Genomic DNA, 23970 nt, shown 5'->3' on the forward strand with positions numbered 1-23970 from the left:
GCCCTCTCTTATCAAAAGTTCTAGGATCATTCTTTTTAAAATACTGTCATATATCTAACCACACAGCTCCAAAGACTTAAGGAATTGAAGTTTTCAGAAGGTAGGGTGGCAATTTTTGCTGATTCCCCCCTCCAAATGCAGACCTCCACTGTGCTCCTTTCCTGTTCCTGGGTGTTTTACTGACCATCCAGAAACGAATTTCATGGGCAGAAGTCAGTGGACCACAGCAGATAGGAAAGCAGGGAAGTCTTACTACAAAAACTACACAGATCAATTGAATATATGCCAACAGAAGGAAGAGTACATTTTAGCTCGGGGGGGTTAATAGGTTTCTTTACTCAGTACTTTACTCCACAAAGGCAAACATTTCATTCTGCTTACCCGTTTGCCCACTCAGCTTAACAGGAGTTAGTCACAGCATTTATGCTATCAGCTGTATTTAAGAAGTACGCAACAGAAGCTTAACTACGCCCTATTAAAGATCATTTAATGACGACCTCCAGCAACCACCTGGATTAACCCAGTCAATATTTTTTTTTACTTAGCACCAGAGACTCCTAGTTTACCTCTCCCAGTCGAGGACTGTGACCTTCTCATAAAACAGATTAACCATTATTTGCTGTTGCCCACGGATATCATAAACAGAGCAGCCTTAGAAATCACAGGTGTACCAGACAAAATTAAAGTCTTCAATACTTTTAACAAAGATTCTTTAACATTTCTCCATATTTCAAAAACTGCTGTTTGACCTAAACTTGAGGCTGTGTGTATTATATGATTACAAGTGCAGAAAAATCAACAGACTGCAGAATTCAACATCGGGGAAAAGGTTCAGTGGTAGAACATCTGCTGGGCATGAAGGTCCACGCAGTTCAATCCTTAAAATCAGGTATATACGAAAGATATCTGCCTGTCTGAGTCTGATGGACCTGTGGTCCAATTCAGTAGAAGGCAGCTTCATGTGGGGTTGCCGTAAGTTAACTCCTGTCAGTAAAGAATTAAGCAGGCACTAAAATTAGGGAAGCGGGATGAGTGGCGCTTCCCCGAGGGAAACAGCTCCCAGCAAAGGGGAGTGATCCCTATCAACTGCTTAAGAACCACTTGGAACTTATGTGAATGTTTCTGCCTCATCAACTTAAGTATCTCTGAGACGAAAAACACAGTGTTTTTTAAGCAGAGACTGCCAGCTAGTCCAGAACACTGTTGCACAAATGTTGACATCGTCACCTGTACAGGCATGGATCCATTCTGTGCTAGGTGAACTACACTGGCTACCTATTGAGTACTGGATCCGGTTCAAGGTGTTGGTACTTACCTTTAAAGCCTTATATGACCAGGGGCCAGCATACCTTCAGGACTGCCTCTCCCTGTATGAGCCCCATAGGTCTTATGATTAGCGACCCAACAACTTTTGGTAATGCCCAGCCCCAGAGACGTCCATCTGGCCTCAACGAGGGCCAGGACCTTTTCAGCCCTGGACCCTGCCTGGTGGAATGAGTTCCCCCTGGAGATCTGGGCCCTGCAGGATCTGCTCCAATTCCGCACGGCCGTAAAACAGAGCTCTTTCGCCAGGCTTTCAGCTGAGGCAGTTGACGTCACTTGTTACTGGCCTCCCCCTTTCATTCCATCCCAGTGCTATAAGATCTGCTGGACCTGGACAATAGGCCACGTTTGTGAGGCAGAACCTGCCATTTTAGTCTCTATTGTCACTCTGTAGTTTTAGATTTTATATATTTTAAATTGGCCTTTTATTGTTTTTATTGTTGATTGTTTTTTATGATGCCCTGAGCCTGACCTATGGGAAGGGCGGGCTAAAAATCAAATCAAATAATAATAAATAAATCTCTCTCCTCAGTTTTAAAGACCCATCGTATAACTAAAAAGCTATCTGAAGAAGTGAGAAGTGACCCAGGAAAGATCAAACTGTGCCACATATTTTGTTTAGCTATAAGGGTCTAGTACAGGGGTGGCCAAACTGCAGCTCAAGAGCCACGTGTGACTCTTCCATACATATTGTGTTGCTCTTGAAGCCTCCACCACCCCGTTGGCCAGCAAGGAGAAGGTATTTATCTCTTTAAATAGCTTCTGCAAGCCAAGCCAGAGGCAGTTTGGAGAATGCATTTAAAGTTAAAGTTGCTTTCTTTCCACCTCTCCTACCCTCCTCCCATCTATCTGCCTCCCTCTCTTCTTTCCTTTCAGCTCTCAAACATCTGACATTTATTCTATGTGGCTCTTATGATAAGCAAGTTTGGGCTAGTAGAATTTTGCTCTTTTCTTCTGCTACAGACTAACAGGGCTACCCATTTTAAACAGCTACTTGTTTGTGACAAACTACTGTTTATATTTATACAAAGTTATCTAATTTCTGTTGCCTGTTCATCTTCTAAGTCTTAATCTGAGGCCTATCTGACCATTTCCCCTCAAAAGAGAAATGCAGTAGTTTGCTAGTTTTGAATCACTTTCCGCCTCTCATGTGCCATCATCAGACAAAGACAAAAGAAAGATTTCAGTCAGTCCCACAGTTCCCTAGGCTGGTCAACATCTATCTGTATACATTTAAAACAACTGGGTGGGATAGATAGAGAAACAAAGAAGAAAGACAAGGGGTTGCTCAGACAAGGAGACCAAAAGGGACAAATTATAGCAGATTTCAACATGAAAGCATGCTTGTCACCAAACAATATGCAACTGCAATTCTAAGACTGTCAGATAGTGTGGGAAAGATACTATACTGACATTGCAACATCTTGGAACAATCCAGGGAAGCCCTTTTGAAACCATAAGCACTGCAAAGCACCAGTTAACTGAGGTCTTATTTGTACAAATTTACCTGTAAGATTTCAATAGAATGGAATGTATTTCTTTCTCAAATTCAAGCAGTAGATATTTCATAAGCAGACAAAACAGAACGTTTGCTATGTACAAGAAGAGGGCATATGCATACCGGGCACAAACATGTCACAGAGGAAATGACGGAAAAAAACCCCAAGAATACATTTTTTAAAAATGGCTTCTTACCTATAGGATATCCTAGTGCAAAGTCATTGCTCTGAGTGGCAAAAATGGGAAACAGCCCAGCTTTGCTAAACCGCCTTGCTGGAGTGGCTACCAACAATGTTAGGATGCAAACTAAGAAGAATACCGACGCTTTGGCAATCAGGATGCTGTATAGGAAGGACCAGTTCACATGGGAAAAATTCAGGATGACCATGTTTTTGAACAATAAAGCTGGGAGAGCAAAGCGAGAGACAAAGTTTCCTAGTCCTTTAGCCTGAGTTGATGTGATTATGTTGGCTCGGCCGGCAATATATCCACAAAGGATTATGCCAAAGCACTCTAACAAGGCTGGGAAGAGCTTACTGATGGACATTGATGGAGAACTGCTAGTGAAGTTGTGCGGGTACCCGAATTTGCCTGCGGACATGTTGGCAGAAGAGAGATTCTTCATGCTGATCTGTGTGAAAGCATCCATAATCATTCACCGCTTGCCCCAGACATACAGCATGTGGATCCTGAGCTGTGAAACAGAACAAGAAAAGGCAGAGTTACTTTTCAGAGAGCATGGCATGTTTCACTAATTATCGTAAGTGCATTTCCAAATTCCTACCACAAGCTCTTTCACTTATCACCTGATTTCACTCATCTACCACCTATAAGACATTGGGGAGAGAAGGTGACACAGTATAACCCAATCCTGTTAGATCTCAAAAGATAAGCAGGGTGAGCACTTTGATGAAAGGCCGCCAATGAAAACTCTGTGGAGGAAGGCAATAGCAAACCAGTTCTCCTTCTCACTTGCCTTGAAAGCCCCTTGCTGGAGTCTCCATAAGTCAGTTATGATTTGATGGCACTTACATACATAATAGGGCATTGAAAAAAAAGGAGTGAAATCCCCTGCTTGGAAGGGTTACAGGACTAGATCGGATTTAAGAAGCATTAAAAGTGGGTGTGTTTATTTTGAAAATATATGTGTTGCCTTTCCACCACAAGTAAATGAAGGACATTCCAGGTGGCTTGTGGTAAACATAAAAAGCAATATAAAAGTACATTAAATAGCACTGATAAAACCAACATCAATTTTAAAAGGCTGCAAATCCAGTCTAGCATGTAGGCAGGCAGGTGGTGGTGGAAGGAGAGAAAGAATAGCCTCCATTAAAAAAAAATCCAAAACAATGTAACAGGGTAATCAACATTTGTATGTTAAGAAATATGGGATTCTGTGATAATGATGCAAATTTTTGTATGCATACTCCATGCCTTAGCCTCTGTACAATTATTTAAAATATTTATAGGTTGACTATTAACTGTATCCAAAACTGTGCACAATTATTAAAACCAGGATGCCAGGGAGGGTAACTGGAACACATCAAGGTATTAGTGAGGATATAAACCTGAACATCAGCCACATCATGGTTTGACCATTATGTGTGGGTCATACAATTATGTCTAAGTATAATAGAACATGCTAATTATGTTAAAGACCAAAAGGAAGAAACCTTACAAAAGAATGCAAACTGGGGTAAGAACATAAAGTTATTACAAATAGTAGAACAATTATGCTTTGATTGTGCTGATGTTTAAAAATTTAGTGGTGACGTGAATCTTAAACAGTTATCTCAATATCCCAGCAATGTGCAAATTTGGTAGAAAATATCATAACATACCATTAATTTAACTGAGGCAGAAAATAATATCACAACATGGCACTAATTTAAACTATTTTTTTCCTGAATATAGTTGTTTTCAGGCAGGTCCAACATATATTTAATAAAACATAATAACTGCGAACTGGCAAATTGCAACCAACTCATGGTAACCCCTGGACATGCGGTTTTAAGGCAAGAGTTACGCAGACATCACTTGCCATTGGCTTCCTCTGCATAGCAACCCCAATCCTGCTTCGTAGCCTCCCATACAAGTACTAACCATGACTAACCCTGCTTAGCTTCCAAGCTCTGACAAATTCGGCTGGACAGGGCTATTCAGGCTGCTACATTTTATAAAACCCTTACTTTAATTATTTTTTTAAGGAAGCAGAATTTCATAGAACACTGAACTCCACTGTACTTATAAAGAATTGCACAGAGGCCTGGGTAAGGGTGGAGAAAGCATCCCCAGTAACGCTCAGGAAGGGGCCATGGGTCAGTGGCAAAACTTCCACTATGCATGTGGAACATTCCAGGTTCAATTCCCGGCATCTCCAGTGAAAAGGACCAGGCAGTCAATGATGTGAAAGACTTTTTCGTGAGACCCTGGAGACCCCATGCCTGTCAGTGTAGACCAGGGCTGTCAAACTCCCAGTCCACTCAGGGTTTCAATCAGACCTGTGGCAATTTTCTCCTCCTCCCCCTTCTGCCTCACCCTTTGAAGCTCGGAGGTTGCAGACTACATTTCCAACTCCTTTGGCCTTGTCTTTTGTGTTTATCTGTATCCTTTACAAAGTGTTTATCTTCAGTATCTGCCGTTACATTTTATGACACGCATGGCTCAGCCCCACAAAGTCCCATCTGTGTCAAATCTGCCCTCATAACAAATGAGTTCGACACCTCTGTTTACTAGCCTTAACAGATCAAAGTTCTGGCTCAGTATAAGACAGCTTCATATGTTAAACCTTAGCTGAATACAGGAGCCTTGACAGCAAGATTTCCAAAGAAAAGAGAACGTGGTCTTAGGTTCCATACACAAAGTGTGGCACAGGGGTGAAAGCACCAACACTTTCAACAGTACTAGCAGGAAAATTACAAAGTAATTTGTCACACAATCACTGCTGTGTATGACAATTTTTTGTCACTAGCAACATGTTTAGTCATGTGTAAAAGACATGGAAGCAGCAGGGCCAACTCTCATGGTTGATCTATGATGCAATCAACTTGGCTGCCTGGTAAATACTAATGCTGTAAACCAAAGAATGCCTTGTTTCTTTCACCATAACAGTATGGGCAGTTTCATTCTGCTTGGCATGTCAGTACTTCGTAAGACACTGAGGCCTTAAATCATAATGCTATCGAAGGGACTGACAAAATGTTTTTCAAAATCTCATCTTCAATTATTCAATGGCACAACATTTTTTAACAGAAACATAAGACACCATATACTCTATAGGCTAGTAAGATAGAAGAGATAAGGGAGGTGACCAAAGCAGATAATGTTATTGTACTGGGAGAATTCAACTACCCTCACATTGACTGGGTAAACATGTGCTCTCAAATCATGCTGCAGAAATGTGATTCCTAGACATCATAAATGACAGTGCACTGGAACAGTTGACCACAAAGCCAACAAGAGAGGTAGTGATGTTGGACTTGGTTCTGAGTGAGTCTCTAGACCTGGTAAGAGATGTAGAGGCTGTTACACCAACTGGAAACAGTTATCACAATGTTATAAAGTTCAGCAGTCAGGTCAATGGAAAGCTACCCCTGCAGTCCGAAATAGTAACTTTTGATTTCAAAAGACTATTTCTTCGGTACTGAAATTCCCCACATTGATCTTTTAAAAACTGCATGTTATGTGAAACTTCCCACAGTAGATTTTTCCTCACCAGATGCAAACCCAAAGCCGTCGTCTTCTTACCCCATATTTTCAGAACTTGCTAAAACTGGGGATTCCAAAAATGCAGGGCAAGGAGAAAAATCTCAGATTTGTGCCTGGTGAGGAAAAATCTATTAGGAAAGGGACTGAGAATAAATGGCAACTATTGTAATGCCTCAGTATAGATCTATGGTGTGGCCTCATTTGGAATACTGTGTGTACTGTTCTGGTCACTGTATCTCAAAAAGGACGTTGCAGAGGTGGAAAAAGTACAGAGGACAGCAACCAAGATGAGGGGGTTCGAGAACCTTCTCTATGAGGAAAGGCTGAAGAGTCTGAAACTTTTCAGTTTAGAAAAGAAATAAGGAGGAACAGGTATCATAGACTTATAAAATTATGCATGGACTAGAGAGAGCCGACAAAGAGAAATTTCTCTTCCTCTCCCAAAATACATCCAATGAAGCTGATGGGGTAGTCCATGAAATCAAGGACTTCCAATGAAGCTGATGGGCATTAGGTTCAGGATGGAAAAAAGGGAAATATTACTTCACACAAAGAGTGATTAAAATGTGCGATTCACAGCCAGAGGACATAGAAATGGCTATGGGAATAAAGAGCTTTAAAAGGGGATAGATTCATTGAGAATAAGTCTATCAATGGCTACAACTCATGGTAACTGAGGGGAACCTTCAAAGTCAGAGGCACTAAATCCCAAAGCACTGCCCTCAATACCTTGTTGTTGGCCCTCCAGAGGAACTGATTGGCCACTCTATGAGACAGGATGCTGGAAGGTGGACCATTGGTCTGATTCAGCACGGCTCATAAGTTCTCATTATACCAATCACAGAAGCCAGTTTCATTTCCTCTCACAGATTATATTTTCAAATAATTGCTACAACCTGTTCAAAGTACAGCCATGCCACAACTGAGCTTCAGACATCAGATGAGAGAGCTCCTTTATTCCTCTTCAAATGATGGATGATAATATAAAATTACCTGTCCTACTTCTGTTATGAACGTTTTACAACTTTACAGCATATGTTTTTCATTTTTATTACTGTTTTATTGGGGGGGGGGTAACTATTGGAACTTATTGGAAGTTTTTCGTAACTAATTAAAGAGGAGTGAAATGGAATAGCTCTGAATATTTAAAGGTACCTGTAAATAGCATGGGTACAATTGTCAGCAGGGGCAAAGGAGAAAAGTGAAAAATGACGATGTCAAGAGCCCAAGCCTGGATCCCTTTGGGTCACACTTCTTTTGCAGGTGAGCAGCACCCAGCTCCGTAGATCCTTGTGGTTAAATGTACACAAACAAGGCACTCCTTTGTAAAACTGTATTTATTTTATTATTTTATTTTATTCGATTTTTAGCCAGCCCTTTCCATAGAACAGGCTCAGGGTGGGTTACATCATAAAAACGGTCCATAGTAAAAAGTTAAACAATTTAAAATATAAAATCTAAGATTACAAAGATTAAGATGGCAGAATTCTGCCTCACAGATGTGACCTATTGTCCAAGTCCAGCAGATCTTGTAGCGCTGGGATGGAATGAGGGGGAGGAGGCCGGTAACAAGTGACACCCACTGCCTCAGCTGAAAGCCTGGCAAAAGAGCTCTGTTTTACAGGCCCTGCGGAACTGAAGCAGATTCCACAGGGCCTGGATGTCCAGGGGGAGCTAATTCCACTGGGCAGGGGCCAGGGTCGAAAAGGCCCTGGCACTCGTTGAGGCCAGATGGACGTCTCTGGGGCTGGGTATTACCAGAAGTTGTTGGTAAGGACCTATGGGGCTCATACAGGGAGAGATGATCCCAAAGGTATGCTGGCCCCTGGCCATATAGGTCTTTAAAGGTTAGTACCAACACCTTGAACTGGATCCGGTACTCAATGGGTAGCCAGTGCAGTTCACGCAGCACAGGATGGATCCGTGCCTGTATAGGTGACAAAGTCAACATCCGTGCAGCAGCGTTCTGAACCAGCTGGAGTTTCTAGAGGAGGGTCAAGGGCAGCCCCACATAGAGAGAGTTACAATAATCTAGCCTGGAAGTGACCATTGCATGGGTTACTGTGGCCAGGTTGTGGAGGTCGAGATACGGGACCAACTGCCTGACCTGCCTCAGATGAAAAAAGGCCGATCTGGAAGTGGTGGTAACCTGGGCCTCCATCGTTAGAGAGGCATCCAGAAATACCCTCAAGTTCTTCACCCTCGATGTGGGCATCAATGGAGCCCTATCAAAGGATGGGAGCCTGATCCCAGCCCCCTATAACCTAGACACAACACCTCCATCTTCGATGGATTCAGTTTCAGCCAGCTCTGTTGCAACCAACCAGCCACATCTTCCAAAGCCGTACCTAATTCCTCTGGGGCTGAATCTGGGTGGCCATCCATCAGCAGACAGAGCTGGGTGTCATCTGCATATTGATGACACCCCAGCCCATACCTCCAGGTGATCTGGGCAAGGGGGAGCATGTAGATGTTGAATAACATTGGGGAGAGAATTGCTCCCTGCAGCACACCACATTGTAAAGGGTGCCGCTGGGATAGTTCATCCCCAAGCGCCACCCTCTGTCCCTCTTGGAGAAAGGAGACCAGTCAATGTAGGGCCAGCCCCCGTATCCCTGCACTGGCGAGGTGGTGGGCCAACACTTCATGGTCAACCGTATCAAACGCTGCTGACAGATCAAGAAGGATCAGCAGCGCCGAACTGCCTCAATCCAGATGCCTCCGGAGATCATCCACCAAGGCAACCAACACCGTCTCCGTCCCATGGGCAGGGTGGAAGCTGGACTGGAAGGGATCCAGGACAATAGCAAACTCCAAGAAGGCCTGAAGCTGCGTAACCACCGCCTTCTCCACTACCTTGCCCAGGAATGGCAACTTTGAAACAGGGCGGTAGTTTGCTAGGACCGTAGGGTCCAGAGATGGTTTCTTCAGGAGAGGACAGACCACTGCCTCCTTCAAGGCCCCCAGGAATGCCCCTGTTGAGAGAGACAAGTTAATGATCTCTCTCAGGGGGGTTCATATGCCGTCACTGCAGGCTTTAACCAGCCATGACGGACAAGGATCAAAGGGGCAAATGGTAGGTTTCACAGCAGCCAGGGTCTTGTCAACTTCATTCTGGGAGAGCAGGCTGAAATGGTCCAAAACTGGACCTGAAGACAGGCAAGGGGCTTCCAGTTCCATTATTGTATCAATTGTGGCTAAAAGGTCGCGGTGGAGTGACAAGACTTTATCCACAAAATAATCCGCAAAAACCACACAGCCTATATCCAATTCCCTAGCGTTTGGCATGCCCTGAGGCAAAGATGTTAAAGTCCAAATTAATCTAAATAATTGAGCTGGGCGCGATTTTGCAGAAGCGATGGAGGAAGCATAGAACTCCTTCTTTGCTAACTTCGTCGCCATCTCATAGGTCTTCATAAACGATCTATAAGATGTTCTTGTAGCTTCATCTCGAGCCTTCCGCCACACTCTCTCTATTTGTCTCAGCTCCCATTTCATCCACCTCAGCTCCGGGGAATACCAAGGAGCCAAGTTGGTAAGGGGGCAGAGAGGGCGCCGGGGAGCGACCACATCAATGGCTTCAGAAAGATGGCTGTGCCAGTCTTCCACCAGCTCATCCAATGGGCCACCAGGGGGAATTGGATCCCGCAGAGCCTCCTGGAACCTACTTGGGTCCATTTGGCTCCACAGGCGAGTGTAAATCTGCTCACTGCCTAAACAGGGAGGGTTAGGCGTGGATAGCCAGGCCTTCAGGACAAAGTGGTCTGACCATGGCACCACATCCGTTGCAATACAGTCCATTCCAATCCCCGAGACAAAGATAAGATCTAGCGTGTGACCTGCTTGATGTGTGGGAGCTGAAACAACTTGGGAGAGCCCTAGTGCTGCCATGGAGGACACCAGGTCCTTAGCCTGAGAGATCACATCCTCTGCATGGACATTGAAGTCTTCCAGGACCAACAGTCTGGGATACTCCAATGCCCAGGCAGATATAGCCTCCATCAGGCCAGGCAGGACACTGGCTGGTGCGTTAGGCGGACGGTACACCAGCCAAATGGCCAAGCTCTCCTCAGCATCCCACACCAGGCCTACACATTCAATGCCAGCAATCCATGTCTCAGGGAGTGTCCTGAAGGAGAAAGTCTCCCGAATAAGCATCGCCACACACACACACCCCCTCCCATTAGTCCGGGACTGGTGGAGGACTGAAAAACCTGGGGGAGCCAGCTGCCCCAAGGTATAAAGGATTATTGAACAGACTTAAAAAGGACCGTCTCTCCCCACACGTTCCCCAGAGAGTACTACGATCGGGTTCACAAAACCTGTTAGTAATCCCCGGGCCAAAGGAGGCCCGCCTGAAATCCACCAGGGATCGGGCCTTCTCGGTAACGGCGCCTTACTGGTGGAACCAGCTGCCGGAAGAGGTGCGGGCCCTGCGGGACCTAGGGCAGTTCCGCAGGGCCTGTAAGACAGCCCTCTTCCGGCAGGCCTATAACAACTAACTGACAATGAGAATATCTTCTGGATGGAACTGAAAATGCATTTATGGACCGCTGCTTTTTATTCTTATTTTTATGTCTTATTAATTATGGTTTTAACTTTGTTATGTAAATGTTTTTAAGCTGAATTTATGTGAATTAAAATGTTGTAAGCCGCCCTGAGCCACTTTGGTGGGAAGGGCGGGATATAAGTCTACATATAAATAAATAAACATGACTATGTGGCAGTCTCCACCGCTGAGCAGCAAAGAACTTTCTACTTAGTACATTCTCTACCTGGTATTAGATGGTGCACCTTCTTAGAATATAAGAGCCCAAGCTAGAGCTTTAAGTGTTCTCTATGCAGCTGTCTGTCATGATGCAACATAACACAGCAAAAGAGTACTAACATGGCAGGGTCACAAAGTTAGCATGGCTTCCCTCTGGCCTATAGCCTTACTATAATCTTTTGCCCTTTGACAGCAGGTGGTCTCTCAAATTCAATTAGGGAGCTCGCTTGATAGAACTCTCCAGAAGATGTTAATATCCACTCCTGATTCCCCCTTCCCATCTACTTACACAACTGAACACAGGTTACAAGATTATAAAAGCTTTTGCGCAGAAACAAAGATAACTTTGGAGCACATTTTAGAGTACCTGAAAAAAATATCATTATTTTTAATGTATTATATTTATTAGGGAATTTATGTGTTGCTCCTCCAGACTCCTGCTTGGAGTGGCTATACCAAAAACATTAAAGAGAACTTACCATCTATTTGCAAATGCACATTTTTAAACACCATTACCAATGTGAAAACTCTTTAGGTATAGTAATAAGCGATATACTAAATGCTTTGTTCAGAGCTGTTAGCTTCCTTCGGTTCAGAACAGACATACAGAGCTGCCTAATAATTAACTTTTACAATAATCATACTGAAATGAATTAGGTAGTCACATCTCTTCAGAAGAACTCTTGAGAAAAAAGCAAAGCTTGTATTGCTTATGCCAGGGGTGGGGAACCTCTGTCCCGAGGGCCGTATGCAGGGCATAGGGATCAAGGCCTTCCTGAACGCTGACTCCCATTACAGATATTTAGATATCTGTAAATATTGCTGCCTCTAGCTATGGAGGTTTCCTTTTAACTTGCCTATAGCCTTTGATGTCCCTTGAGCTAACACAAGAAATCATCAAATTTCCATAACATGGTCGGTCAACATGTTAAACAAGATCCACATGAACATAAAAAGCATAAGAGCTCATTCAGCTGCTAGATTAGACTGTGAGACTTCCATTAACTCAAACCACCTAACAGGTAAACCAGATCTCAGCATAGGCTGCTTCCATGGACCATTGGGAACGTACCCAGCTTGAGACCCTGGAGAGCCGCTGCCAGTCTGAGTAGACAATATTGACTTTGATGGACCAAGGGTCTGATTCAGTATAAGGCAGCTTCATATGTCCATATATGCCATCATTAGAGAAGTTTCTACCACTGAGATCCACAGCTCATACATCATTCATATGAATGATGTTATGATGAGGCATACTTACCAACATTCTCACCGCACATCAGTGGGGGGGGGGGAGACCCTTAAGTTGTTTGAACATCGTTTGTCATGGGATTTTTCTGCACCCATTTTAGGACCATTGGGCATGCCTAGATCTTAAATTAAGTGGGATTTAAAATATAGCTGCTTTGATTTTAAATTGGAACCGTTTCTCTAGGTTGTACCACAGGACTGGCTTTACTTCTGGACAATCCCCACCCCCTCCCGTTTACTGTTCAGTGATGATTTACAAACCTCTAAGTGCCTCATTTCAACGGAAGTCACCTACAACCAGGGATATAACAGCATCATGCAAGCAGAACGGGGAGGAAGCTTCACTGGACACAGTGGGGAGACTGACTTCAGAGTAAACAAGGGTCGGATTTCGCCACAGCGGACACATCTTCAGCAGCGCAATAAAAGCAAGACACCCGCGTGTTCTGCCCCCCTGAACTGATCTGCACGAAGCTCCTTTCGGGCACATGCCGCGGCTTATCGCCTTCGCAAGGCACACACGTGCCAATCACCCCTCTCGAAGGAAAGGGGGGTCCCCTCCAACCGCCCACGCCAATTAGCCAGCAGCCGAGCGCATCGGAAGCGCTCCCATTCCCACCCACCCGTTCCAAAAGGCCCACCACCAGAGCCAATAGGACCACGTCTCAGAAGCCCGTGGCATTTATTGGTGGAGCCTTGGAACGGATTCGCAGCCTAAGCGACGCGGCTGTTTACGACAGCTGAGCTCAAGGCGCACGTGAATGGTTCGCCCGCACCCTGCACAACGCAGGGTCGGTTCCAGAGCCAGGCGCCCGCGTATGGCATTCGGGGGAAGGGATCCCATGCAATCCACTACCCGCTAGGGATGAGGAGCTCACACAGACTGCATCACCTGGCAAGAGTCACAGTCCCCAGGCGGGAGTCGGCATTGCGTCTCTTCATGCGCTTTCCTTCCCTTCCCGCGGAGCGCCCCTCTCCGTCGTGCCCAAGTTCTTGCAGGCGCCCCTCTCGGTCTCTCCACCCCACCCAGCGTTCTCACAGCCCTGCCCGCCCAAGGTGAGCCAGGAGTCGTGGAAGGGGCAGCCCTGAGGTCGCCTGGCCCTCTGCCGTGCTCGAGCAACGGGCTGGGGAGGCGCGCACCAGAGCAGGCTCTCCTTGCTGCGCGCCCTAGGGGGGCTCCAGCCGCGAGAGGTAACCCGGGCCAGCCATCTCCCCCGCCGCTCAGCTAAGAAAGCAACTCGCGTGGAGCTGGGGTTGCGACGTGTGAGCTCACCGCAGAGGCGGGTCTTGCCCGGCCAAAGCCCGCCCTACGCCGGGGAGTCGCGGCAGCCTGCTCAAGATGGCGGCGGGTGGTGTTGCCGCTGCAAAAGTTGGTCTCGTTGTGGCTTGTCCGTCTCCTTCCTCAGGGCAACCTCCTCGTCTGTATGGCAGGGGATCCAGCCATTATTATTGTTATTTTTAATAATCTGGTACCGGCCGCGGTGGGAGGTGCAGAGGCTCCTTCCCATCTATTTAAAAAGTTAATGAGAGTCCCGCTCTTTTTTTCGGCTTCTGGGGCGTCCTAGGAGTGCCCTCAAATAGCTTTGTGTCTTTGGCGTGGTAGGTCAAAGACTTCTAGTGCCTGGATGGGGAACCTGTTGGTTTTCTCCCCTGCTCTTCTGCATGCAGCGTCTTGTTCTTGAACGGCGAAAATCCCGTAGTGGGTTGATGTTTCTGTTTTCCAGCCACATCCCGAAACCTCCTGAATTGAAATCTTCATTTATTTAGCTATTTTATACCCCCACTTTTCTCCCCCCCAAAAGGGGACCCCAAACACCCTACAACATTCTTCTCTTCTTTGCTGTATCATAACAACAACCAGATGGAGAGTGTGACTGGCCTGAAGGCACCCAGCGAGCTTCCATGTCAGTGGCCATTCAAGTCTGGGTCTCCTAGACCCCACTTGGACATACGTATGTTCCTCTAGTACAGGGGTGGCCAAGCGTGCTTATCATAGCCACATATAATAAACATCAGGTGTCTGCGAGCCACAAGACAGGAGAGTCTGATGTTTGAGAACTGCAAGAGAAGGGAAGGAAGGAAAGTAAATAGGAGGAAGAGAAAGGTGGAAAGAAAGCAAATTTAACTTTAAATGCATTCTCCAAGCCACCAGTTGGCTTGGCTTGGATAAGTAATTTAGAGAGACAAATGCCTTCTCCAAGGGGGGGGGGGGGGCTTCAAGAGCCACATGTGGCTTCCAAACTGCAGTTTGGCCACCCCTGCTCTAGTATGACTCCACTCACCTGCTTATGGTCCCAGTCTCCAGAGTTTGGAGGGAAGGGGGGGGGGGCTTTGCATCCTGAAATACGGCCAATGAGTTGGACTCATTAAGGTATGCTAAGATCATAACTATAACTGTTTTGATTTTTGGATTTGTTTGTTTTGGGTCTTTAAAAGTGGCCTCATTTGCTTTAATCTCTGCTCTTCACAGAATTCTTTACCATTAGGTTTGTTTTTGTGAAGGCTTACTTGCATAAGATTTCACTGCAGCTAAGTAAATATAACATGGCTAAGTCTGAAACAAAGTCTGGGGGAAGCAAACTGACTGGGGTGGGCCAATTCCAGACATTCTGTTCAGCAAAGTTGGAAGCTGCCTTCCAAACGAAGGAATGTTCTTCCAACAAACTTCAGCGGTTCTGGAATTCAGCCCATTTGTTTGAGATATTTTAGTTGGTTCTAATAAAAGGTATTAAGAGCCCTGTGGCGCAGAGTGGCAGTACTGCAGTCAGAGCCCTCTGCTCATATCCTGAGTTTGATCCCAGCAGAAGCTGGTTCAGGTAGCTGGCTCCAGGTTGACTCAGCCTTCCATCCTTCCGAGGTCGGTAAAATGAGTACCCAGCTTGCTGCGGGGAAAGTGTAGATGACTGGAGAAGGCAATGGCAAACCACCCTGTAAAAAATCTGCTGTGAAAACATGAAAGCAACGTCACCCCAGAGTAAAAAATGACTGGTGCATGCACAGGGGACTACCTTTACCTTTAATAAAAGGTATTGCACAGATGTTGCTTTTGGTTTATATAGTTAAACAGAGAGGGACCTGCAAAATCAGTGAGGAGGGAGTTTCCCTGAGTTTGCAAGGGGAAAAAACCCTTCTCTGTATACGGTCCTAGTAGGTGGATTTTTACACCTACATTGTGGGGCCATGTTCAGAATTAGATAACGATAGTTTCAGATGGTGCAGCCTACTAAGAAGCAATGACTCATACCATACAGAAAGCACACAGCTCATTGGGCAGCACACTTGAGTGCTCTTGTCCAACCTGTCAGGCTGCCTACACAAACTGAGAAAGCATCTCAGAATCCTCTGACTTGTCAGAACTTTTGGGTACATTCTTACTTTGCATAAAAATACCCTTGGGCCACCCTAGAAAAGTATCCAGCTCTCCTCAGTGAAAGTCAGGGGGTTTTGGCGCTGGGCCAATCTGACAGAGTTCTCTGCCAAATTATATCAATGCCCTGCAGGATCTAATGCAATTCTGCAGGGTCTGAAGACAGAGATGTTCTGCCAGGCCTATAGTTGGGGACAACAGTGGTCTCCATCTACCTGGCTCCTTCCTTCTCTCTCACAGGAAAAGGACACTAATTTGTGTACCTGTTATGCACCATCTGTAAACTACTGGTTGAATTGTGTAAGGTTATTTTAATTGTTTTTAATCTGATTGTGAATGTTGTTGCTTGGAAATGAGCTGTGTTGCGCAGGAGAGGGTGGGTTATATATTGAATTAAATAAATACATAAATAGAATACTAAAAGCAAAAAAGTAAGGAAAACTTATCTTAGTCTTGGTCATACTTCTATAGAGATTATTTTTTTCTTTTACTGTCTCCTTTTGCCATTATCCATGATTTGCTTACAATAACTCCCTCTCCTACTATTTTCCCCCCGAAACCACCCCCCAATAATTCCCTCCCATTCCTCTTCAGAAACTGCTTTCAAGAAGTTCATTTGTACTTATATTCACACCAAGTTCTTGATGACAACACAAGCAGCTCTCCCTTACATAAATATAAAATTGACTTCCTTGTACCATCCTGCTTATTTTTCAATAGGTGAAAATGATCCCAAGATTAAGCAGTGTGACACAGATAATTGCGCAATGTATGTAAAAGAAATATTTCAGGCTTACACTTGTCTGGGCAAGAAGAGCTAGAAATAAGCTTTGCAGAGTTTGGGACTTCAGCTGTAGGAGAAAACTGAAGCTGTCTTCATCTTGGGAAGGGGATGTGGCTCAGTGTTAGAACATCTGCTTGGACTGTAGAAGGTCCTAGGTTCAGTCCTCAGCATCTCCACTTAAAGGACCAGGCAGTAGGTGATGGGAAAGACTTCAGCCTGGGACACTGGAGAGTTGCTGCCAGTCTGAGTGGACAATACTTGATGGACTGATGGTCTGATTCAGTATAAGGCAGCTTCATGTGTACATGTGTTTCTAGTTAGCCTCAGTCCTTTTCCAACTAGGCTTGTTCAGGCTGGAGATGTTTATGGAGCTGTGCCTTGGAGAGACAGGCATTGCCATGGAGAATTTGCCATGCTTTCATTTGTTGGAGAAAGAGGACTCTGCCTCTTCAGTACCTGCTGGCATTAACCAAGGCACAGCTAGAAGATGAAAATTGGCTAAGTGGTTGGGAAAGAGATACCATCAGACTGATAACCAATTTTGTTTGGTCCTGTAGTAAAGAAAGGCACACAATAAGAATATCTAGAAACTATTTTTGAAGATAAGCCATTCCTGATATTAAATTGTGTTCATTTTTAAACTTAAAGTTAACAGTAGCAGCTGTAATAAATCAGACTAGCCAGATCTTGTCAAAGTTCAGAAGCCCCTGATAGGAAGGGCTGTGGCTCAGTGGAAGAGCCTCTGCTTTATATGCAGAAGATCCTAGGTTCAATCCCAGGTATGTCCAGATAAAAAGACCAAATTGTAGAGGAAAAACCTCAGCCAGAGATCCAGGAGAGCCACTGCTGGTCTGGATGAACAATACTGACCTTGATGGATTGATTCAGAATAAGGCAGCTTTACTATGTGTGTTTCATGCTAAGCAGAGTGAGTACTGGGATGGAAGAGGAAGGCAATGGCAAACTACCTGTGCTCATGTCTTCCCTGGAAAACCCTATGAGGTAAACTTCGTAAGGTCATCTTGAGTTTGTTGCAACTTGACAGCATGCTTTCTTTTACTCTAAAGTAATGGTATCTTGGCTAATATTTTATTGGAAGCAGGTTTACAAAAGAAGATGATGATGATTTTGGATTTATATCCTGCCCTATACTCTGAATCTCAGAGTCTCAAAGCGGTCAATCTCCTCTACCTTCCCCCTCCACAACAAACACCCTGTGATGTAGGTGGGGCTGACTGCTTTTACAGCAGCTGCCCTTTCAAGGACAGCTTCTATGAAAGCTATGGCTGAACCAAGGCCATCTCAGGAGATGTAAGAGTCCGTGCACTTAATCACTACACCAAATTGAACATATAATTGTCTACTTAATCTTGCTATATTGACTATCTTGGCTAATTATGTCAAAATATGAATACTTAAACTAAGCTTATTAGCTTACAGCAGTTATATACGGTACCTAAACCAACTATGGCGTCGCCTAATCAGAAGTGAAACCACTCTACTTCCTTTTTTGAGAACTGCTGTTGAGGCTGCTCTCCCTCACACAGGGTGCTATAATTGGGGGGGGGGCAACTCTACAATGTGCAGAAATAAGCACAAAATGTGCACCCCTAGAATTGTCAATTACTGGAATTCTCATCTGGTTTTTATTGTGGATTCAGAATTGGTGCTGTGCATAAGATACAACCTGGCTTTTCTAAAATGTTGCTATGGTTTGGTCTTTCTGACATCTGGGCATGGAAAACCCACACCCTTCAGTGCCCACAAATAATTACAAGCTATACATCAAAGAAGTTGCACCCTTTCAGTTTGGGTGCTGTAAACAGCAAAAAACGTGTAGTGAAACTATCCTGTTTTTAGCTCTTGGTCAATTTCGGTTTGGTAACAGGTTGGTTACCAGGAAACACTGGAAAAGTACAGCTAAAACTTCAGTTGTATTTAAAGACAGACATTAACAGGTGTGTGTTTCCTCATTTCTATTTTCCTCTCATGGTTCCAGATACCGGTTGCCACAAAACCCAAGAACTCAATCTTGTTTTAAAAAGAATAATAGGTATTGAATGCTCTGCTTTTATTTCTTTTTTTTTAAAAGTTTAATCCTATTAGCTCCTGTGTTGTTATAGCGGGAGCAGGACAAAGAAAGGAAAGCTAAAGCTCAGTATGAGCTTAGGCTGGCCAAAGATGCTAAAAGCAACAAAAAAGGGTTCTTTTCTTATGTTCAGAGTAAGAAAAAGAGCAAGGACATGGTAGGCCCATTGCGAGGGCAAGAAAGTGAAATTGTAACAGGTAACGAAGAGAGGGTGGAACTCCTCAATTTCTACTTTTCCTCAGTCTTCTCTTCTGAAGGAAACGGTGCTCAACATGGCAAAAACAACATATAAGGAGGGAAGTTCCAGCCTAGGATCAGCAAAGGGGTAGTACATAAACACCTAGTTTCTTTAAATGAAACTAAGTCCTCAGGGCCAAATTAGTTGAATCCAAGGGTTCTAAAAGAGCTTGTGGATGTAATTTCTGAGCATCTGGCTATTATTTTTGAGAATTATAGGAGAACAGGAGAGGTGCCAGAAGATTGGAGGGGGGCAAATGTTGTCCCGATCTTCAAGAAGGGGAAAAAAGACGATCCAGGTAACTACTGATCCATCAGCTTGACGTCTATACCTGGAAAAGTTTTAGAACAAATCATCAAACAGTTGGTCCTGGAACATTTAGAAATAATGGATGTGTTTACTAAAAGCCAGCATGGTTTTCTCAAGAACAAGTCATGTCAGACTAACCTGATCTCTTTTTTTGAGAAAGCCACTGCTGGTCTTTCAGATGGTGCAGGCCATCTGGATCAGGGGAATGCTATAGACATCGTTTATCTTGATTTCAGTAAGGCTTTTGATAAAGTTCCACATACTATCCTTGTTGACAAGTTGGTAAAATGTGGTTTGGATCCTGTTACCGTTAGGTGGATCTGTAGCTGGTCGACAGATCGCACCCAAAGAGTGCTTGTGAATGGTTCCTCATCCTCTTGGAGAGGAGTGACAAGTGGAATGCCTCAAGGATCTGCCCTGGGACCTGTTTTGTTCAACATCTTTATCAATGATTTGGATGAAGGAATAGAGGGAGTGCTTATTAAATTTGCAGATGTTACTAAATTGGGAGGGGTTGCAAATACAGAAGAAGACAGAAACAGGATACAGGATGATCTTGACAGGCTGGAAAACTGAGCTAAAACCAATACAATGAATTTTAACATTTTAAATGTAAAGTTCTGCATTTAGGTAGGAAAAATCCAATGCATGGTTATAGGATGGGGGAGACTTGTCTTAGCAGTAGTATGTGTGAAAAGGATCTAGGGGTCTTAGTGGAGACCATTCATTTCAGAATGGCTGCAAACAAAATTGGCACTTAAAGACAACATGGCGCCTGACATTGTGAGAGCCCAAAGTCTTGGCCCAGTAATTCAGGCACGCCGTAATCAGCCTAGAGACATTTTAATCCAATTTTCAAACACAAAAATCAGAGAAATAATCCTCCAAAAAGCGAGAAGGGAGGATGATCTATCTTACAACGGAAAACGTGTTAATTCTGCTAGATCTTTCCCCAGAGACTCTGGAAAAGCGCAAGAAACTAAAGGTTTTCACATGCAAACTGCATGCAGCTAAACTGCGTTTCCGATGGAGTCCAACATCAGACATTTTAATTTTCAAAAATGGTGTACTACACAAAGTATTTGACTTGAACTCTGGCAAAGCTTTAATGAAGGAACTCAATTTAAACATAACGGCTGATGAGGAAGAGCTGTGGAAGCGTTTTCCGGTCCAAGAAGAACATGATGTGGCTGATGTCTGAACTACACGACTGTATGGAATCAAAACTTTAACACTGATCCATACTTAGTAGATAGGCTTCTAGTCTTTAGGTAGTTAGTTAGATCATTTGTAGTCTTAGATAGTAGCTGTTTTACTAGGGAAGAAAGAAAAATATATTTTTAAAAAAGGGAGATGATGATATATGTGGTTAATAAGGCTTTTTAAGATTTTTTCCTCTTACACTACAGTCTTTGGGTTTGTTAACACAGAAATTAGTTCTAAGTTAATAAGGGAATGTATGGAGAGATGTTTGAGGGGGGTTGTGAGTAAGTATGTGTGAGTTTTTGAGTTTGTAGAGAGATTATACAGCGGAGTATGGCTGGGGGTGTGAGAGAAGGTTTATGAGTAATATTAGGAAAGCAAGTGTTTGAGTATGAGTGCTTATCTGTTTTCACTTAGAATACATAATGATCATTTAAATATCTAATGAGTTTTTCTTATAAAAAACAAAACAAAAAACAAACTCACACATAATAACTTGAATTGGTACGAACGTTAGGTAAATTAATACAAATGTAAACTGGGTTTTGCTTTTGCGTAGCAAACGTAAACCACTAAAACCCAGTTTACGCTTGCTGTGCAAAAGCCGCGGCACTTCCTGTAACTCCGGCGCAGATAATGGGAAATGACTGCGTGGTAAGCTGTGTGCAAAAACGGTCTCTTTGTTTCCTGTTAATCCGCAAGAGGACTTGTCCTCTTATCCTATGACTGCTGAGTTTCCTTAGGAGCTTTTGATGGGAACTTTCTCAGAAGCTTTCTGGAAGTCTAGGTAAACAACATTTACTGGGTGACCCTTGTCCATATGTTTGTTCACCTCAAAGAACTCTAAAAGGTTAGTGAGATAATATCTTCCCTTATGGAATCCATGCTGATTCTTCCTCAGTAGTGTTTGTTAATCAATGTGCCTACTAATTCTATCTTTAATAACATTCCACCAATTTACCTGATATCAACATTAGACTGACTGGCCTGTAATTTCCTGGTTCACCTTTGGAATCATTTTTTAAAGATGGGGGTTACACTAGCTAACTTCCAGTCCTTGGGAATGGAGGCAGATTTTTAGGGATAGATTGCGTATTTTGGTCTGGAGATCCACAAGTTCACATTGAGGGGTTTTTTCCTCTTCAGAATGCTGGATGTATGCAGCATTCTCCAGGGGAACTGATCACTGTCACCTGGAGTTCCGTTGTAAGAAGAAGATGATTATATTGGATTTATAGCCCACCCTCCACTCCGAAGAGTCTCAGAGCGGCTCACAATCTCCTTTACCTTCCTCCCCCATAACAGACACCCTGTGAGGTGGGTGGGGCTGAGAGAGCTCTCACAGCAGCCGCCCTTTCAAGGACAACCTCTGCCAGAGCTATGGCTGACCCAAGGCCATTCCAGCAGGTGCAAGTGAAGGAGTGGGGAATCAAATCCGGTTCTCCCAGATAAGAGTCCACACACTTAACCACTACACCAAACTGGTTCTCACTATTTTGGGAGATCTCCATGATCCACTTAAAAACTGTCCACCCAAGGTCTGGCAGCAGCCACTGGATGACTTGATACCATCTGACATGTGCCTCACCTAACACTGGCTGCTAGATACTATTCAACAGTAGCCACCCTAGGGAAGTCAGTGTGGTGTGTTGGCTAGTTTCAGAGTATGGTTTCAGGGACCCAGGTTGAAATTCCCATATTGACATAGAAGCTCACTGGGTGATTATAGGCCAGTCACATAGTTTCAACCTGACCTACTTTTTAGGGTTGTGAGGATAAAAAGGAGCAAAGAAGAGTTATGCAAGTTCCTTTGGCTCCTACTGTGAAAAAGCCAGGTTATAAATGAAGTAAATAATACATATAGCTGATGATGAGAGCAGATAAAAGGTAGGTATGTGAATGGCTGAGGAGAGAATAAGGCAGGGAAATGGGAGATGATATGGGGGTTGCCAAAAGGAGGGGGGAAGTGTGGGGGCAGAAGGGAATGTGAGATGCCCCCCCAAGTCCTTGAGGGTTCCCTACCATGCAGGTTGGCTTGGCCTGGGGGGCCAATATCACACAATTGAGTGATAGCTTTCTTAAGTAGGAGGATGTTTGGGGGACAGAGAGGAAAACAAAAGGGCAGATAAATGTAGGTTGACGGTTGGGTGGGAAGAAGAGAAGAAAGCATGAAGCAAGGAGGGGCTAAGGTCTTTCAGGAAAGGGAAATATTAAATAGTGGGGGAGAAGGAAATGAGATGCATCTCACAAGTCCTTGCCACTTGGAAATAAATTCAGAAGTACTGTAAAATTTCCACACCTATCAAACACATCTTTGAAGAACACCCCCCCTCCCCCGCCCAAGTATTTAATCCTTACAACCAGGCTTCAGATTCCATGGGAGCTCACAGGAACATAGCTCTTGAACCTTTCTGAGAGTTCCTCCGCCTTCTTTTGAGAGTTCCACCTCCTTGTCCATTGAATAGTATGTGCAGCTGCATAACAATCCCTGGATGAGCTCCACCACCTATTTTTCTACAAAATGACCCCTTCTTACAACTATGTTGTAGTGCCTGTTAGCCTGAAAACGTGGCAGACTAAACGGCATCCAAAGACCTTCAAGGCCTAATAACGATTTGAACCAAGATCCAGATTTCTGTTTTGGGGTCACCCTAAATTTATTTACAAGTTATTTGTTTTATACTTTCCCTGAATACCCAAGGCTTAGAGTTGTGAACATTACAACAATTAAAACATTCATAAATAGTAAAACAATTGAAATAGAACATAAATGATAAATATATAAGCATTCTCATGCTGAGATCACACACACTAAATACTGCACTTTCAATGCACTTTCCAACTGGATTTTACTGTGTGAACTGACGAAATTTAGTTGGAAAGTGCATTGACTGGATTGAATGTGCATTATTTCGTGTGTGCGACTGCAGCCTCAGACGGCTCTAACACTTAAGATTTCCATTGGTGATGCTGCCTCATGGGATAAAAGAGTGGGCCCTCTGGTGGATAAGGTCAATTCTGCACTAGAACTTTAATCCTGGTTCAGCCCTTTCCTGAAACTGACATTCTACACTTGAATCATGGAATCATAGAAACCAACTCTGAGTTTATGATTCTATTATTCTAGCGTAGAAAATCAGTTTGGGGACAGAGCTGAACCAGGATTAAAGGTCTAGTGCGGAATTTTCCTGAGTCTCCCAGTATTTATAAAGAGATGGGGAAGGAAGGAGGGGGGGACCAGCTCCTTTTGCTGAGAATGAAATGCCTGTGCGGAGTTACTCCCGAGCAGCCCCACTAAGCTGCATTATAGGGCGTCGTTGCCTACTGAAGTCCAGTCCAGCGGGGATCTTTATGAGAAGGGCAGGAAACTTTTTTCGCCGGTCTGCAGCAGTGAAAGGGTTAAAAGAGCAGAGCTGTTTGCTAGAGAGGC

The 23970-nt window shown here is 44.1% G+C and overlaps 1 protein-coding gene across 2 annotated transcripts in view; it reads right to left on the reverse strand.

The window, feature by feature from the left end:
* Positions 1–13560, reverse strand: part of GPR155 (G protein-coupled receptor 155) — a 55649-nt gene extending 42089 nt beyond the window's left edge. For both annotated transcript variants that reach the window (XM_060256892.1, XM_060256893.1), the window contains exons 1-2: positions 13443–13560; positions 3019–3517 (exon numbers count right to left, since the gene is read on the reverse strand). In XM_060256892.1, coding sequence (XP_060112875.1) covers positions 3019–3478 — 460 coding nt within the window. In that variant the 5' untranslated portion in view covers positions 3479–3517; positions 13443–13560. The remainder of the gene's footprint in view (positions 1–3018; positions 3518–13442) is intronic.
* Between the last annotated feature and the right edge of the window lie 10410 nt (positions 13561–23970).

The sequence above is a fragment of the Heteronotia binoei genome, chromosome 16 (assembly GCF_032191835.1).
Source record: "Heteronotia binoei isolate CCM8104 ecotype False Entrance Well chromosome 16, APGP_CSIRO_Hbin_v1, whole genome shotgun sequence".
Taxonomy (NCBI): domain Eukaryota; kingdom Metazoa; phylum Chordata; class Lepidosauria; order Squamata; family Gekkonidae; genus Heteronotia; species Heteronotia binoei.